We start from the raw sequence: 20141 nt of genomic DNA on the forward strand, positions 1-20141 counted from the left end.
CAGGAATGTATCCCTTTGTGCTTGCCCTGTCCTTATGTTCATCTCTAAACATCTGCTATTATTTGGCCACTGTCCGAGCCAGACATTGGACCTCTGGTCTGAGCAGTATGGCTGTCATGTTCGCAGTGAAATCACCCAAATGTGAAGAGAGAGACACCACAGAGAACTGGGAAAGATGGCAGGGGTTCAGCTAACTGACTGGAGGGCTGGATACAACCAGTAAGTTCCAGCTGAGAAGCGAATAGCTTCAGTGGGACAACCCATGGACACCCACCTCATTTAAAGTACCTAAATTCTGTTAAATCTGGGCTTGTGCAGATGGCTCTTGATTTCCTAAGGGCTATTGGCCTAAATTACACTCCGTTATCTTGGGACGTTTTCTGTAGCTCTCTGAAGCAGCAGAACAAACTCTGTAGGCTAAACAAAGGTATGTAACACTGACTGAGACACCTATAGCTAGGCACTGTCCTTATATTTCTCCTGTGGTCCTCTTGCCTCAGTCTTCAGACTCTGAGAGATGTGAAGAAAACAACTGTTGCGTATACGACTTCCTTAGAGAGAAATAAAGCCAAGCAGCAGGCAAGGTCAGTAAGCAAAAAATGATTGCACAGTGACCTTGGGATTTGTGCTCCATGACCTAAAGAGGTTAATAATGTTACAGAAAAACCTTATTAGAGGAAAACCAAGCTTTTTTTGGCTTATCATCCATGCTTTAAAAATAGTATTGCAAAGGAAAAAAGAACTTCCTACAATACAGGCTATTTTACAGGAGATTTGCAAACTTTCAGAAAACAGGCTTTTGTGTAAAAGTATCTTTTTCAAGCCTCCAGTTAAACCCAAACACAAAGGGCATTTCAGGAAGGAAATAAAGTGATTAATAAAATAATGTCTCCCACCCAAGAAAGGGAATAATTTTACATCTCAGCAATGATCTTCCACTGAATTACCCTTTGAAGAGCCGCAGCAATAAATTACCATTTTAAAGATGAGAGCCCTGATCACACAAGTCATGTCAATGGAGTTTCTGTTGCGGCTTCTCCTTTTCCCTGTGGCCCACCGTTACAAAATGCAGCTGTCAATACCATTTGGCTGACATAGCTGGCTGCAATCTGCGCCTTCATTGTAAGGGAAACAAAAAGCTCTCCTCAATCCCCACCCCTCCTCATCTGCCATCCTTCTCAGAGGCTGCAAGGTGGCCCAGGGCTCACCAGGTGCCTGGGCAGCTGACGAGGGTTCTTTCTGCACAGCTTCTGTAACTCACAGACCACGTACTTGAAGACTGTTGCCACACACGCCCTTGGAGCTGCACTCGTTTGAATAATTCCTCTGCTCTTCAAATGAGGGGAAAATTTAATGACCCTTGCAAAATAGAGGAGCTAAAAAGGCACGAAGAGGAACCTTTTGGGTTTTGGGGGTTGTTGTTGTTATTTTCAAATAGGAGATCTCCATTGAAAATTCGGGAGGTTAACAGGCATAGCTTAAAGCAAATTTCAGATGACAGTCAAATACAGAGCGATAAAGCAACACTTGCACAGAGCAGAGGAGGAAGGACAGGGCAGAAAACAGAGCATCACAGCACAGAGCCGAATGCTTCTCTCTGACCTGGAGCTCCTTTGGAAGCAGCATGAGCTCCATCCAGAGAGCTAGGTGAGAACTGCACGTGTAGACAGACCGAGTCACCTAACCCTGCTAAAAACTTTCTTTGCAAGATTGGCTTTCAGATGGTCTGGTGTAAATCCACGTTTCGATCACAGAAAGAGAGGGATGGATCCTTTCATCCTCCACAGAAGGAAATTATTAGATGTCATCTCATTTTGTTGTTTTGTTACAGAGGGGAAGTCAAACCTTAACTCCAACATATACAAGGGCTAAAAGGGTCAATCTCAGAAATCAAGGCTGCAAGACAATTGTTCCCTGTGTCACATGGACTAGTTGATTTGATCCTTTTAGTATGGTTTGGGCTCATCAGATTAGTAGTGTCCCCTCTGAGTAACTTAAACCAACAGAACAGACACAAAGAGAGCCACAGAGAAACACTTCAGCGATTAGATGGAGCTGACAGGCTGCCTAAAGCAAAATTCAAGCATCGATTCTACCAGAGGGCCTTTTGTAAGTCCTTCGGAGGTCAATGGTCCCTTTGATTGCAAAGCATCAGACTGACAGCAAGGTATACAAGTTTGGCCTCAGCCAAGTGCACAAGAAATGTGGGCATCGGTCAGAAAACAGGCAGCAGAAAACACATAAAAAGTGAGTATGCGAATCACGGAGAGGATTTGCAGTTAATTCTCTTTAAAGCTCGCCAAGTCATTTGCATTACAGTGTTGTCATCTAAAGATACAATCACCATAAGGAACAAAAGAGTAGTCTAAGATGAGGTGTTTTTCTAGGAAGGCTCTCCATGCTCACAGTCCAGACATCCAGATCCCGCATCAACCTTATTCTTCTTTCAGGAAATGAGTAAAAATTTTTTTAATGACCCAAATATGCCTGAAGTTAAAGAAAAGGCTAATGACAAATTAAATGGATCATATAGAGCTGGTCCAGTAAAGAAGAACCACGAGGTTTCTGAAGTTCTTTTCTCTCCAGAGCCTTTGAAAAATTCAGGAGTGCAATGAGATTAAAAATACAGAGGAAAAGCAAAATACATGAGTCGCAGTCATTTCTATGTGCAGCATACAGTTCTGCCAAAGAACTTGACACAGGAGCTCTACCTGCAGCGCCATAAGGGGCTGAACAAAAGTTAAAGCATGTTATCAAGGGCTTTGTCCAAATGCCTCTTAAAAACTGAAGGCATGGGGCACCAACCACATCTCTAGGAAGCCTGTTCCAGTGTTTGACCACCCTCTCGGTAAAGAAATGTTTCCTAATGGCAAGCCTGAACCCTTCCCTGACACAGCTTTGAACTATTCCCAAGCATTCTGTCACTGGATCTCAGGGAGAAGAGCTCAGCACCTCCCTCTCTGCGCCCCCTCCTCAGGAAGCTGTAGAGAGCAATGACATCGCGCCTCAGCCTCCTTCTTTCCAAACTAGACAAGCCCAAAAGTCCTTAATTGCTCCTCACCAGATATGCCTTCCAGCCCTTTTACCACTTGTGTTGTCCTCTGGACGCATTCAAGGACCTTCTTGAATGGTGGCCCCCAGAACTGCACGCAGTACTCAAGATGAGGCTGCACCAATGTTAAATACAGTGGGATAATCACCTCTTTTGACCGGCTGGTTTTGCTGCGTTTGATGCACCCCAGGATGTGGTTTGCCCCCTTGGCTGCCAGGGCACTGGCAGAATATTGAGCCTCCTGCTGACCAGCATCCCCAGATCCCTTTCTGCAGGGCTGCTCTCCAGCCACTCCTCTCCCTACTTATACTTGTGCCTGGTGTTACTCCAGCCCAGGTGCAGAATCTGTCATTAGTTCTTATTAAATTTCATTCCATTAATCATTGCCCAATGCTCCAACCTTTCTTGATCCCTCTGCAAGACCTCTTGTGCCTTCAGAGAGTCAACAGCACTTCCCAGTTTAGTATTGTCAGCAAACTTGCTAATGGTGCATTCAAGTCCTGCATACAGATCATGGACAGAAATATTGAACAGAACTGGCCCTAGGATTGAGCCTGAGGAACACCGCTGGTGATTGGTCACAAGCCAGATGTAGCCCCTTTCAGTACAGCCATTTGAGCCCTGCCGTTCAGCCAGTTCTCCACCCAACACGCCATGTACCTGCTCATCTTACACTTGGACAACTTGTCCAGAAGGATGCTGTGAGATCAAAAGACTTATTAAAATCCAGAAAAACTACATCCACAGTCTTCCCTTCATCCCAATAGACATGTGACCTTATTGTAGAAGGGTATCAGATTAATAATGTGGCAGATGCCATCTTCTGTTCTGGAAATAGAAAGCAGAAGATGCTGACACAGGACTGAAATTTATTTCCAAGCAAAATATCTTACCCTAATAAAAAAATCCCACTGAGGTGTTAGTAGCCACAGAGAACTAGAACAGTTGTGTTATGTGTTATTTGGCTCAGCCCAGCAATAATTGGCTAAAATACTACAGTTTGCCTATAAAAAAGTTCAAAGCAGAGTCTTCTTTATGGCCTTCATCTGAAAGAAGGTACCTTCAGCATTCCACGGCGCTCTGTCATAATACTAGTCTCTAATTTGATAGCGGTCCAAAATGAAGAGTAAACCTGAGAAGACCTCCAGGACAATACAACTTGCTTTTTAATTCAAGAGCAAACTAAGCTCCTTCCTAAATTATGAAATCCACAGCACTTGCACTATCCTCACAGGTGCAGGTGACACCTATTGATGAAGAAATGTAACTTTTACAGACCTATATAATAAAGTAATAGTTTTATTTTAAACAACCAAAAAATCCTCACTCTAAAATTCCTCTTGTCTGTTCTGCTTTATTAAAGTGTAAGTATTAAAAAAGTGACAGCATAATGTGCTGGGCTCATGAGATTTAATTGGAACAGAGAAACAGATTTTGAAGGTTCTGTTTTATTACAAATCTTAAATTTGCCCAGTGAATTATCTGACCATACATGTAATGAATCTATTTCTTGAACTGAAAACATGCCTATCCAAATGTCCCAGGACAAATCTGATCTCTATCATTAGCAATGAATAGTGTCTAATGAACATGCACAAACTCCATGTCTGGAAATTATCAAAATGTCTCTCTAGACTCCTCCCTTCTAGCCAAGTAGCCATTCCTGTGAATCTGGACTTAAACTTACAGTAGTAAGTCCTACCACATAATTGCGCTGCTATTTCTAAGTCATTACATAACACTTGTGTCTCACAAGCTTGACCTTGGTTCTTGTGGCAGTAAGCTATAAAACTGTTGCTCAGGTCAGTGAGAATGGATTTAAATAAACCATTTGCTCTTTGCAGTACTATGGCTTGTAGTATTACTTTTATTGTATTGCTTGAATTTAGTTTGTCATACATTGTTTGGCCCAGACTCACCTCATTAACTTCAGAAACTTAAATGAGATGCCTAAACTGAGAACAAAGTGCCATAACCTTCCTACGTGTGTCAACAGAGGGAAACAGGCATCTCTAAGTACAAAAGTTCTAACCTACCTTCAGAACAAAATGGGGAAAGGGAGATCTTTTTAGGGAGTTTGTTAGTTTGTGGAAATGCTTGTATTGTTTCTTTGCTGAAAGGCAGGTAGCAAATTTTTAACAAAATGGTTAAGCAGATTGTCTGCTAGACACATCAGCATCATACTTGCATATGTCTGTAAAGGTATATGGAAATATCTCTACTATGGAAGTAATTAGAAAAATCTTCCTGCTCTTATTTTGCACCAAAATTGTCAAATATCTAAATTACAGATCATTATATTCCTATGGGTATTTCTAGTAAAAAACCCAAGCGTAACAGCCAGGAAGAAGTAATAACTGCAGTCCATTTACCATCAGGTTAGCAGGAAATAAATGGCATCTTACCATTGTTTGCTTGCTATAGAGTTTATTGGTGCATTTATGCAGTTCTATTTCATTTCCACATCTGTGGAGAGCACTGCTGTGTAAAATGTAAATGGGCTGTATACGGAATTTAAAACTTTCAAATGATAAAACGTCTCAACAGCCTTTTCATCAGGATTACCAAAAAACTTTGAAGTCTGTATTTGTTTTTAAATCAAAACACCACTGTTTATTCCAGCAGAGCAAGCAGGAACAGTTCAGCTGTACTTGCATGTCAGTTTATTCAAAGAGGGTATTTACTAATTCACTGATATCCCATTGCCTCAACAAATAAGGAGAGAGTTGCCCTCCACTCTTCTTTATTTGTGCCTCTTCCAACTGCTGCTCAGGGGGCAGAGCTCTGCATTTGGACAAGCTCCCTTTGCACATATCACATGCTGTACACTTGGGAATAGAGTGAAAAGGGAGCTTTGAGTACCTCCTCCTGCCTTTACCTTTACCTCCTGCATTTTATCGTCACTCCAACTGAAAGTAATCAGGATCAGTAATCCATCCTTGATCATAACACTTCACAACTGGCATTATTCTATTGGAGGTGGGTCTTTAGCTGGGATGGCTATTGCACTTCTGGAAGATGGCTTTCAAGGTAGGCCCCCCACCATGACACTGGAGAAGGTACGAGGCCTGGGCTATTATATCCCCTTCTAGGCTGGATCCTCCACCTTCACACCAAACACCCTCAGCTGTCCCAGATGTTTTAGACGCTGTTTTCTGTTTGTAGGTTGGTGTGCCCCTAACATCCCAATCAAGATTAAGACCTTGTCAAGAAAAGCCACGATACAAGCTAATCTGAAATGAATGCATAATCTACATCAGCCAGAGCCAAAAAAAAACTTCAGTGAGAAGCAGGAGCTCAGACAGCTCAGCTTCTAGCAAAACAAATGTGGCACATGTCCCTTCATTAACAAAACGATCGGCAGGTAACTGGAACTGCAAGTACAGTCCATGACATTCTGTTCTCACTCAAGTCAAATCTTCACTGTAACAGGATTTTACCCATTCAACATTTGTATTTGTTACCTTCTCATAAGCTTTTCTTTTTGTTTCAGAGTCCATCCAGTCATTTTCCTTTTCCAACATGTCAATAAAAGCCCAGCGAATTCCTTCAGTCAACTCCTCCATCTGCAAAACATTTAGCAAAACCCTCCACAGTAAAATATGTCATGGCAGAGTCGTTATAAGAAAAGGTCTGGTGCATGCAAGAGCGATGGATTTGGTTAGACCATGAATGATTCCAAACCAGACAGTATCTGCTGTTCTTTCTTGAAGGCTGATTTCTTCTTTCTCCAGTCCTCAGACACTTCTGAAAATAAGTTTCTTTCCATTTTCTTTTCCTTCAGGTGTACCACACAACCTGCTCATTGCTGATCCTTTCATGTCACAATTGTGAGAATGTCTGTCTTGAAATCATAAAAAATACTGGGAGATTTTCAGTGACTTGGGGGAGATTTCTGACACTTTGGGTCTAGATCACTAGCCCATGCAGAAGAAGGAGCCAGCTGCAAGGCATTTGCACAAATAAAGCCTTTGCTGCAGAAAGAGCATCTGTAGCCTTGTTTGGTTTATGTCAGACTGAGACACGCCTTATTAATACTGCCAAAGGACTGAATTTGGGCTGAGAGTATCATCATCCAAACACAAAGCAGTATCCAAATATTTAGCCTGTATTTAGCTGTGTTTGTGGAGTACTCCTACCCTTTACTTACTGCAGGGATAGAGGCCATGGCTTACAACACTGAGCAGCCTTAGCTGCTTCTGTGGTCTTGAACCACAAGGGACAGCTTGCTTCTGTGCAAAGCTGGGACAACCCACAACCATTTTAGCTTGGCTGCTTCTTCAGACACCTATACAAAGCCACAAGCAAGTAAAAAAAAGGGAGGGATTGTTTAGTGAGTATGCACACTAAGAAAACCCTGAAATGACAGAAAACAAGAAATCTAATGGCTGAGATGCATTATATCAGTCTAAAGAGCAGAAATGTCCTCATGCCTATGCATCTGCCTGGCAGCACAGACTAGAAAGGTGTATGTAATCAGCTGCTTCTATTTATATCACTAGATGAACCTCATGACAGATAGCCACTGACAGTCCTGTGAGAGTGAGGCAACTCAGGGGATCCAGCCATTGCTAGAGTCCCTTAGCACAGACCCAACCAGAGTTGAGATAGCACAAGACATGACAGATAATCATTACATGAAGACTTACTGGATCTTTGTGTTATCAGTTATGTTACATTTAAAAATAATGAAAATGTCAAGTACCAGAGATTTATATAATTTTATTCTATAGGTCTAGTAGCTCTGAAATGTCATTAAAAGTGGGGACTAAACCCTGGAAAGTAACATTACCTTTAGCTAAATTGTCATTTATATCTCAGATGTATATTTTAATCTGGAACTGTTCTTTATTTGTGGTGGAGCCAGACAAAACATAGCAAAGCTCCTTTGATTATTAATTTTTTCCTACCCTTTTCAAAAAACATTTTCTTATTTTTAGAGACAATATGGGACAACTGGAACAGGTCTAGCATTAAATATGACTAAACATTCAACATTCACAGCAAACTGCATCCCAGGGAATAGGGTAACTTAAAGATATCGATGACAGAGCACTGACTCAATTAACTTCGTGCACTAATGAGGTGAACTCCCTGTATTTGGAGGTTACAAGTTCAAACTCAAGCTCTGCAGCTGGGCCCTGGTGTATAGTTAGGCTTTATGCACCAGCTGTAACTGCAGGGGGCAGGGGGAGAAACCTATTCCTGCTATCAAAGTTATTACTGAAACTGCTCAGGCATAGCTGTAAGAAACACTGCAGGCACTCTGGGTGCCTGCACTCAGTGCTATATTTAGACACAAATAATGTCTTTCTTGATAAAAGGAGAAAAGTATCTAAGGTATGAAACATCAGTGACAAAACATGGGGGAAAAAAGAATCCATATTATCCATAACTCAGGATTTGCTTATCATAAACAGATATATGCCATGAGCCAGGGGAAAAAAAATCCATACAAATAAGAGTGCTTTTCTCAAGTGCTTTCTTACTGCTTAAGAGAAATAGAACTGAAAACCAGTGAAATGAAAATGATAACACCACAAATTATTAACTTTGAAAGCACATTTCTAAACAGATTGCAACAAAGTTCACCTGCATCTAATTTTAATCACTATAAATCTGAATCTTGTGATCTACAGTATAAATTTTATATGTATTTCTTACTATGGAAGCTACTGTGAATTCAGACAATTTTTTAAAGATTTGGTCTGAAAGGAATTTGCATGCTAAGAAATATTTTAATTGGGTCACATTTCAACAGAAAACCATTCGTTATCAGCTTCTCATAATTTTCCCTCACATATACAAACACGAAAAAATGTTTGTCCCCTCCATAAAGTGTACATTTCTTATAGTCCTTCTCTTCCTGCTTATCCTATGCAGAGGTCATACTGTTTCATGTCTCAGAAATATTTTTGCCACTAAACTAATAGCACGTTACAAATTTGATCAAGAATCAGGGAGCTGAAAAGCTGGATCTCGGAGAGGAAACTCCAGCTGAAGGCAAGTAGCAAAAGAAACGCAGAACTTGAGAGGGAAACATATCAAAGATTTGGACGAGCCAAATCAGATTGTTGGTCTGTCTAAAATGGAGTCCTTCCCTGAGAAAACAATCAAACTAGATAAAGTTGAACAAACTAAAGCTGCTGAGCCAGTGCAGGACTATCGCAGAGCTATTTCTCCCAGCCCAGGATGCTATTTTTTATGTTTCCTAAACAGCTGGGCCTCTCTTGCACCAGAAGCTAAGTTCAATGACTAAATTAGTTAATTTTAAACCGATTACTGTTGGAAAATCAATGGCTGGAAAAGCAGAAATTGGAAAACCCTATGAGAAAAATACTGATTTAAATGACAATTTACTGATAATAAGTCATAAATTATTGTGAAGAGTAATTAATCATTTGAATATGTTATTATGAGAAGTGATAACATAGCTACGTTTGAAATTTTAAAATTACGAAGAACGTCCAGCTAAAAGGTATTCCCTGGACTCAGCAGTGTGGAAGAATACTTTCCTTCACTGTTGAGAAAAAAAAAAAATCCAAATCACAAATATAAACTCTCAGTATGTGGCTCTAAGCTTCCTTTAATTTGGGCCAGACATCAGCTATGCTTTTCTTGCTTAGACTACAGGTCTAGCACAGTCAGCTTTAGAAGGGTAGACTCGAAGCAGAGAAATCTGCACTAGTCTTCAACAAGTCAATAAAAGCTTTACTATAAGGAATTACACTAGCAGTACTAAACCATTTCTCCTTGATACCCCCCCGCTGTTCCTGCACGGCCTGGCTGTCATTATTTACACAAATTAATGCTGCTCAGCCTGTTTTTGATCTGGCTACATGTTTGTCTGACGGGCTGCATATCGAGAGAATGGGCAGTGTCCAGATGGACAGAAAGGTGATATTTCTTTGAATTTGTTCTGGTTTATCCTTGTCTTTTTTTTTTTCTTTTTTTAATTTTCAAATTTCTTTTCCAATTCAATTAAAGCATTTTTAAGAATCCTGTCTCTTTTTAAACATCAGTCTAACATCAGAGACAATTTTTGAGGAGGAAGTCGCTAATTAAAAGCTTCTAGACAGAGATCTCAAAGGACTTACCATCTCTTTCTTGTCTTCTTGAAAATGAGCATTCACAAACATCTTGCCCACAACATAAGGGAGTGCATTTTCAACGAGGTCCACACATTTTTCCCACTGGGGCAGCAAAGTTGTGGTTCCGTGGATCACCTGTTGGCAGGCACATGTAGTAGGTCATAACATCATACTGCTTAAGAAGACCAAGTCTGCATCCACGTACAGTATAGCCTAAAGCATATTTTTCAAAGACTTACCAAAAGGAAACAACAACGATACTTTACAGTTATTTCTGTTTTCATCAAGTGCTATGACAAATCTTTGAACCCCACAAAATGGGTGTAAGACTTTAAACTTAGAAACAGTACAATGGCAATGACTTAGAGAGGGTAGGCTTCGAGGGTTAGTTATGGGAAGACATTCCTGAGTGCCAATTTTAGGCTAATCTTGGTAGTCTTTCTGTGTTAAGTGGAGAGACACTTTCCTGTAGAAAATCCCTGCTCTGAGATATCTCCTGAAAATTTTTCTCTCTCTCCACTGACTAGGTGAGAAACCTAGGGAGATCATCCTCATGAAAATGTGATCAATCCTTATGAATCACCTCCTACAGATCCCTCCACTGCCATGAACTCATCTGTGCTAAATAATGATGTCTAACATTGGTAGTTACATGCCCACACCATTTTGCCATTTACCTGTCTAGCTACTCTTACCACAGCCTGTGTAAAATAAATAGAGCTCAAGCATATTGCTGCCTTTGTTTCTGTTTCTCACGGGAAGAATGTTGTTACTGTGGATGCTTACCCAGTTAACATTACATCTTCTCATCAAGGTAGAAGTTAATTTCAAAAAAAAAGTACACACAGCAAAATATAAGATGGGCCCATGTAAGCAACAGCAGTGCTGATTTAAGATACATTTGTTGTTTTCAAGGTTCAAAGTGTTTCCTTTCCACTTAAGGAACTTCTTAAGTTTTTCCACAGAGAACAAGCAAAATCCCTGTCCAGTAGTAAACACCTGTCAGCTGTGTAAACGCAGAGTAGAGCCAACACCAGACCAGGTCAGGCGGGATAGGATTTTTCCCTCTCACAGATTACACAAGCCTCTTAAGCACTGATCTAGCAATTTCTGAGCATCTCCTTTCTTCCAGTCTTCTCTTCCTTTGAGCCCAAGATTAAATTTCTAGCAAAACTGAAGGGTTTGGATTTGTTGTTTTCCAATAGGAAAAGATTTCATTGGAAAATTCCAGAGTAGTTTAACGCTCAGCTATTGAAGGTCAGATATTTTGGTAGTTCAAAGATTGATTTTCTCCATCATATTGCCTGTAATTAAGCTTAATCAATGACTCATACTTAAATACACCAGTGAATTGCATTTTCAAATGCTTTTTATTAATATTGTATGTTCACTAATAGATTTTCAATGACAGAGAGAACACTGCTTCAAGAAAACCACATCACGCAAACCAATACATAATAAGGTAATAGTTTCATAAACAGAGCCAAATTTGAAAATAAACTCATTTCCCAAATTCTTCAACCCTTATTTATAACACAGCACTCAACAAAGGAAAAAAAAAAAACAAAGATGAGAAAAAAAGAGAGAAGAAAATTTCTCTCCAGGGTCCAAGCAAAAACACAATGGAGCTTTTTCCTGATGCAGAGGAAGAAAGGGAGTCATGGCATTAGTCATCGGAGCTTGAAATTCCTTCCAAAAGCTCTGACTACGCATCAGCCACAGAAAGAGTCAGGAGACAGAGCTGGCTTTTAGACTGTGACATATTATTATTACAACATAATAATTATCATTATTTTGAGGGAGGCTTGACTGTAAGGAGGACAGAAAGGCAGCACAGGCTGTGAGACCAATAAAAATAGAGCGGAGAGGAATAGATTGTATCTCACAGCTGGTTTATTGATATTTATGTTACAACAACCAACTAGAACTCCCTCAAAATGGTCCTCCTAATATTGAAGCACCACTCTAAAACACAGTACTCCAGGTAGCAACAGTGACTATAAATAGCAGGTTTCTGAATGGAAGTCCATTCAGACCTCCACAACACAGTTAACTGGTCTCTTCCCCAGGTGCCACTGCACGTTTGCTAGGACTCAAAGCGCCACTGCAGAGGAGCTGCTGATAGTTGCTGATGTGGTAATCAAAGCACTTTCTCTGGAGTCAGCAGTTTTGTCCTATTTCTCAACCTGAAGTTATTTGAAGTTTCATGTCTTTTTCCCTCTCTTTGCAAAGAACTTAAGTGTCTTGATGCCAAGATTTCTACACATGAGATGAAAAAGCCACCAACAGAAAATGAGAAGATGATGAAAAAAATACTACAGTTATGATGGGTGAGGCTGACTAAATTAATGAATAAAGGGTATCCTTTGCTCTAAGGGTCACTGTTTCATCTCATGGGCATGTCTTTTTAGCACTTATTCAATGTTTTCTTCACTTATCTGGCAAGAGGTTGGTGGGTCTTTTTTATGATCCTAAAGGACCTGTGTGCCTTTAGTCCTCCAGCTTCTGACTGGACAAATCTATTCAACAAAGTTTCTCACGTCCTTTCTGCTGACCTGTGAAGTCTGTTTCCCTGAGCTGTTTACTGCACGTAACTTTAGCTACTGCTGTTTACTGCACTTAACTAACTCTCCATCTCCAGGTCCCAGGGGCAGGTAATGGGAATGAGCTGCTGATTCACAGCCCTCACTGTGTTGTTCTTAAGTTTTCTGAACCACTTATGTGAAACCCTTGATGACATTGTTAATAAGCAAGATCAACTTGAATTAGATTTCTCCCTAAGTTTCTGGAGAAAGTACCCAGTGAAGTGACAGCAGCTAGTTACCATATCAAACCGCACAGTATCCAAAGTGTAAAGTTTCCTTCCAGGAATTTTTCTGGCCATAAAATAGCTCAATATAACTCAGTATTATGCTACAGATTGGCTGATGGCCAGCATCAATCTATTTTACCCGGCTAGCAAGGAATGTCTCAGGAGGGGACACACTTAAAAACTTGTCGCTGTGGTTCTGACAGCCAGTTTCTCACATTTTTGCATGAAGAAAATGGCATCTTTAACAAGACTGATTTGAATATGATTTCAGAAGTATAAGAAACTGCCCTTCCTGTGAAGTTTCCATCAAGGTGCTGGAGTTTATTTTTGGTACATGACCAACTCAGAGCTATTCCAATACCACTCAAGGAAAGACATTATGGGTGCTTCAGTTAGCTGCCTGCATGCCTCACCATGGGGCACAGAGCACCCACACCTCCTATACTACATCACTGGCAGCATCATGCCAGCCTGTCACCAAGCAGCTAATTTTCATAATGAAAAACAACCACCATCTAAACTAACGTGGCCTGGAAACAAGAAGACAAAGCACCTCTGAGTTTCAGTTTCATCCTTGTTTGCTTAAAGAGTCCTCATGCTGCCCACAGGATTATCAGGGTGACTTCTATTCAGGGCTCACTTAATCAAATATATGGGTTTTACATAAATGCCCATATTATTTAATAGATAATTAGCTCTGTTTTCATAGCTTGGGGCAGGGACTAATGTCTTTTGGGGCTTCTGCAACCCCAAGCTAAAAGGCATCTGATCAGCTTCTCTCTGGAAATGGCTGGTGTATGGATGTGCTAGAGCTCATGTAAAGCTGGCACTAGAGTATGAGAGATGTTTGAGGAAGCTTAGAAAAGCTGAAATCATAGGCTTTCTTTTTATCAGAGCTATATTAGAATCATAGAATCATTTAGGTTGGAAAAGACCTTTAAGATCATCAAGTCCAACCGTTAACCTAACACTGACAAGTCGCACTGAAACATGATACTAAGCACCTCATCTAGCCATCTTTTAAATACCTCCAGGGATGGGGACACAACCACTTCCCTGGGCAGCCTGTTCCAATGCTTGGCAACCCTTTCAGTGAAGAAATTTTTCCTAATATCCAAACTAAACCTCCCCTAGCGCAACTTGAGGCCATTTCCTTTCATCCTATCACTTGTTACTTGGGAAAAGAGATCAATGACCACCTCGCTACAGCCTCCTTTCAGGTCGTTGTAGAGGATGATTAGGTCTCCCCTCAGCCTTCTCTTCTCCAGGCTAAACAACTGAGTTCCCTCAGCCCCTCCTCATCAGACTTGTGCTCCAGACCCCTCACCAGCTTCATTACCCTTCTCTGGACACACTCCAGTACCTCAATGATTTTCTTGCAGTGAGAGGCCCAAAACTGAACACAGCGTTCGAGGTGCAGCCTCACCAGTGCCGAGTGTAGGGGCACAATCACTTCCCTACTCCTGCTGGCCACACTATTCCTGATACAAGCCAGGATGCTTTTTTCCTTTTTGGCCACCTGGGCACACTGCTGGCTCATATTCAGTCAGCTATTGACCAGTACCCCCAATCCCTCTCTGCCAGGCAGCTATCCAGCCACTCTTCCCCAAGCCTGTAGCGTTGCACAGGGTTGTTGTGACCCAAGTGCAGGACTCAGCATTTGGCCTTATTAAATCTCATATAGTTGGCCTCGGCCCATCGATCCAGACTGTCCAAATCCCGATGCAGAGCCCTCCTCCCCTCGAGCAGATCGATACTCCCGACCAACTTGGTGTTGTCTGCAATCTTGCTGAGGGTGCATTCAATCACCTCATCCAGATCACTGATAAAGTTATTAAACAGAACTGGCCCCAGTAGTGAGCCGTGGGGAACACTGCTTGTGACAAGCCACCAACTGAATTTAACTCCCTTCACCACAGCTCTCTGGGCTCGGCCATCCAGCCAGTTTTTTACCCAGCGAAGAATATACCCGTCTAAGCCATGAGCCACCAGCTTCTCTAGGAGAATGCTGTGGGAGACAGTGTCAAAGGCTTTGCTAAAGTCCAGGTAGAGAACAACCACAGCCTTTCCCTCATCCACTAAGCGGGTCACCTTGTCATAGGAGATCAGGTTAGTAAGCAGGACCTGCCTTTCATAAACCCATGCTGACTGAGCCTGATCACCTGGTTGTCCTGCATGTGCCATGTGATGGCACTCAAGATGATCTGCTCCATGACCTTCCCCAGCACCAAGGTCAGACTGATGGATGTGTAAACAGTAGGTTTTTTCTGAAGCTTAGATTTTGGCCAAAGAGGTTTGGAGTGCAGGAATAGCACAAGTCAGCCATGGCATGTAACTCAAAAACTTTCCAGCTTTGAAATTTCTGTGTAAGACGACTAAGGTTTTTAAAGGGGAGGTTTCTAAATCTTAACATAATCTAAAAAACATTTTTCCTTAGCATCAAATACAAGAATATGTATGTCTTCATTATTTTAGAGGAAGTCTTCAACAACAAAAAAAGTTTATTCACAAATTTTATCCAGCAAGGAAAACATTTCATGTTTTGTAAATGTATAAGCAACTCCAGGGGAAAACAAGAGTATCAACACTAGCACCATTGTAAATGCTATAAAAACTCTAACTTACCCGAGAAAATTCCAGCCACCGATACTGAAAACGTCTACTGAGGTTAAACAACCTTGAATAAACCATCCTCCACACCAGATAGTTGGCAAGAGTCCTGTTAAATCAGACATATTTTTATCAGACATCTAAACGCATATAACGTACCACAAAGCACTCACAGAAATATCTCTACAGACATTTCAACTGAATGGCGGAAATTTCACCTTGAAAATTAATGAGTGATGACCAAATTGATAAATCCCTACTACACAGAAGAACCTCTATGATTGCAGCCAGTTAATATGTAATTGCACTCTGACAACCATCTTCTAGGGCATACTTATAATGAGTCCATCTCCTAGTATGTCATTTTTAGGTAATGCTTTTTCAAAAGGCAGTTTTCATTTTCCGTAGAAGTGGCAAGAACTGTGTCATAATAATAGTTGCATAAAAGTTCTATCCAGAGATAAGAAAATAACTGATTTTTCTTTTGTAAATCATAGTGAATGTTATCTCTCCTTATTAGTAGGGCATATAGATTGTAACTATGAAACAGAATAGATAACAGTCCATCCCATATATTCTATTATCTCATATTTGTATCTTTCATTAGATGTTATCAATATGCTTTTAAAAGTTCTTACTACCCACAGAGTTATTGAAGTATTACCACTCCTATTCTGCAGATGGATAATTGAAATACCAAGAAAAGAGAAGTCTCTGTAACAAGAATCTCATAAGAACTAAGACTGAGAGATCCAGAAAGAACTTGTTTAAAATTCCCAGGGGACCTAACATCCATGCCCCTTTTCTAAAGCTTCAAGCACTTGACTGGAGGATTTCTCTAGTCTAGATTGAGCTCTCTCCATGCTCAGTAGCAGCTGTATAAGGTAAAGGTGCGTTGTGAAATAAGCGGTTCAACTTCAGACAGTCTGAAAACAAGTCCAATAATGGCCTGTGCATATCATTCTCATCTTGTCCTATACATGACATCTTTTTCAAGGATAGTCATTAGTCTAAAGCTATGGATATCCAAATTTTGTTTGCTCTACGCTGGGATATACTTGGCATTTTGGGCAGGCCATACACTTCTCCATAGAGAGGAAAAATGCTCCTTTGCAACCACAGATGCTGTTATGTACTATCTGAACAACTCCCCCATCTCTAGAAATCCCATTTCTGCAATCTCCGGTTGCCATAGGTGTGGAGCAGCATAGCTGTTGCTATAGTGTCACTCCATTAGCTTCATTCATAGGCACATCCCATACTGTCCCCTCCTCTGAATCATAACAGGTTATAAACACACTCTGGGGGCGTGTTGTCTTCACAGCGGCATTTGCCTGAGCCATAACTTGAGTTTTGCCTCTAACAAGCTCCAGCCCACCCACACAAAGCCTCCAGCTCAAGATATGTTGTTGCTGGAAGCTTATGATCTTGGTCGCTCAGCCGGGAAGGTCATAAAGAGGTGAGAATGGAGAGGTTTAAGACAAGCTATAGCTACATATTGTCTGTTAGTGACTCAGCGCGTGATAACCCAGTAACTCCAGCAGCAGATGAGTGGCTGTGTACTCTCCGCAGGCTGGCTGAGACACACACTTGGGGACCAGTCTGGTCAGGCACAGCAGTCAGTGGCCAGGGAAGGCAGGCACCCTGCCCTGACCCGGCAGGCTGCTTCAGCTGAACTGGAGCCAGCACAAGTGTGCACACTCACATGAACCTGCACAGCAGCTGTGCATCCGTGACAGACTGGGCAAAGCCTATTTTACTCATCAGTTAAGTCTGCATATGCTTATAGGTCAGAAATATGTTCAACTCATTTCACACAGGAAAACTTGAGGGTGCAATCTCAAGCCAACTGTCACCTCAAAGGCCTGGTGCTCACTAGTCTTTGTGTCCACTGGCAACTTCCACAGGGAGTAGAGAATTGCTGTGATTTATAAGTCCCGCCTTTTATACTCCTCCTCATTTCTCACATTGGGCATATTTCCTCTTTTAGTATACAGATATATAGTACACATAAATCCCCACAACAAACATAAAACATATCTTAAAAAGCTTCTTAGCATGAATAATGTACATTTATAACACAGTACGTGTTACAAAAGCCAAATCAGTTAGCTCTGCTTAGATGATCAAACCATTTTGAGATAATGCTTAGGGTCATTAAAAATTCATTCCAACCTATGAAATAACAGAAAGTATAGATTTTCCCCTTAATACACTTCTGACAGTGCAGGATTTCCTCATTCAGTGGCAACTGAAGCACCCTAAAATGCTCAGCTCTCATTGGTTTTGTAAATGACTTGAACTCCACAAGTCTCACAACTATCTGCATCAGGTATTCCAGTGGAGCTGAATAGAATCGATGCTCCTGCAGTAACTACTCTGTGGATGTAAAACAGTATCTATGCATGTCCTAGAGATTAAAAGGTTTAAAGATTTCATTTTGATCAAAAGTATTAGGTAAAAAACATCAGCTAAATAGACTGCTATCATAATCCAATTGAGTACTTAATTGCTACAAAAAAATCAATTCTCCATTCTGTGCGGTTCTTGTTCTCATCTAGTGGTGTTTGTCCTTACATTTGAGTTGGGTAACCTCTGTCAAACTGGTAGCGAATGAGAGATCGAAGTTTGTAAAGGTTGAGGCTCAAAAAGGTGACTTATTCAAAGACACTAATATCAACAGAAACTCAAAAACTTTTGTGTTTAGCATAAGTAACGAAGGCAGCTGTCAGTTTCAGGAAATATCCTACAGTTGACTGAGGTTTGGTTTAATTTGGGAAGGAAAAGGCTATTGACATGTCCTAAAACCAAGCTGTCTGATGAGACTGTAATAATTCCTGAATGTAATCACATGAGAATCCACTGATGCATACGTACATAAAACAACCGGAAGTTTCGCTTCAAAGCCCAGAGGTATGATTATTTGAAGGGGGTGGGGAGGGCAATGGGGGGAAGGCTGAGGGGGTTTGTTGCTATTTGAGGGGTGGTGTTCTTTGTTTTTCAAAACAAAACAAAATCATATTTTATCTGAATTTGTTTACCTATTTTGGGGATGACCATTTTACCTTTTTGACTAACTATACAAACTTAAAATCAATTGGTCATCTTCCTTTGGTTTGAAAACTGACACTTTTTGCTTATGAAACGCCTCCAGTGCATATCTTGGGGTGATTTTCATCCCAGTTTCACAAATAACTTCACTGAGGCTCAGAGAAGGTAACTTTTCACATGGAGCAAAATCCAACACACAAGTAGAACATGCAAATCCTCTCTGCTCTTTTGATGAGACCAGAGCGTTTGTTGTTGTAACCTTTCAGAAGAGTACAGCACAGTTTCCCTATTTTAACTTCAAAATGACTGTTACAGAAGGAAGCATAGGCTTGCTCTTAACCAATATGACCATTATTGTGATACATGCTCCCAAAGGAAGTGGCAGAGAGCTTGTTTGCTGGGACAGTTAAAATTATACCAGTGCTTATGAGTATCTACAAAGGAACTCTCTACCCTATCTGGGAGTAAAGTAGGTTGCTCATGCAAAATTCTGTGAATTTGTAACATTTTAATTAACAGACACGGTGGCAATTAAAGAGGATAGATTTAATATGAGATAGATGGAAAAATTAATTGATGTTTTAAGAAAAAGATCTCTTTCATGAATTTTGAGATCTGTTTGAAATTTGTATTCATGAATCAAATTACAAGTACTGAAAAACTTCTGCCTCTACTGCTAGAGGCACTAGTCCAGTCAAATTATTGTAACTTCTCTAATTTTTCAGAGGCAGGCTAATACCAGAAAGGAGATCTAGTGTCCCCATCCCTCTCTAAAGAAAATTCCTCTTATGCTGCAGGAATTACTGAGTACTTCTTTATTAATTGTCCCCTACTGCACAGATGGGGCAAGGTACAGCAAAGGAAACCAGTTATTCATTCTGACATCCATGAGAACAATAAAGCTGCTTCCTTCAACAGCTGCAAACCTCTCCAACAAGGGCACAATTTACTGGACCCCATTTACAGCTCACACATAAAGCACCAGCACACAGGTAACGGGGAGGGGATATAAGGGGCTCCTAACTGGTGCCAGCACAGTCCCATCTCCCCCCTCACGTGGCACAGATGTATTGGAGCTCTGCCATTATCTCACTTATACCACAGCTACACCTATGTTTTCAACATACACTCTTCTTCCTGTAGTACATATAAACTAATTAAAAATTAATCGGTACACTAAAAAACTGAAGGAATCCCTGAAGACTTCTTATGAAGAAAGTATGACAGACTTCAGCACTGGACACCTGACATGACTTAGGCTAGCTAGCCCAGGGCTGGTGGAAACTCCTACAGGCTAGTTACTTAGCTTCTTGGGCAGCTTGCTACAGAGTGCCATGCTCCTGGGCTGGACTCACAGCGGTGTCCTGGCTTGGGAATTTCAGACAGACCTCTGAGTCACACCGCTGCACATATTTCAAGCTCCACACAGTAACCTGATTATATGCAGCAGGGTTGTCAAGTAAATAACAGTCTTATTCTACTAAATTCACTCCACAGCCTGCCAATGCACTATTTTCTAGTAACA

The 20141-nt window shown here is 41.0% G+C and overlaps 1 protein-coding gene across 1 annotated transcript in view; it reads right to left on the reverse strand.

Moving 5' to 3' along the window:
- The window catches only part of PHEX (phosphate regulating endopeptidase homolog X-linked), a 111348-nt gene that overhangs the window by 49881 nt on the left and 41326 nt on the right, over nt 1-20141 (reverse strand). The window contains exons 10-12 of the mRNA XM_009635698.1: nt 15581-15674; nt 10150-10278; nt 6517-6618 (exon numbers count right to left, since the gene is read on the reverse strand). Coding sequence (XP_009633993.1) covers nt 6517-6618; nt 10150-10278; nt 15581-15674 — 325 coding nt within the window. The remainder of the gene's footprint in view (nt 1-6516; nt 6619-10149; nt 10279-15580; nt 15675-20141) is intronic.

This window comes from Egretta garzetta, unplaced genomic scaffold (genome assembly GCF_000687185.1).
Source record: "Egretta garzetta isolate BGI_Z169 unplaced genomic scaffold, ASM68718v1 scaffold373, whole genome shotgun sequence".
NCBI classification, from domain to species: Eukaryota; Metazoa; Chordata; class Aves; order Pelecaniformes; family Ardeidae; genus Egretta; species Egretta garzetta.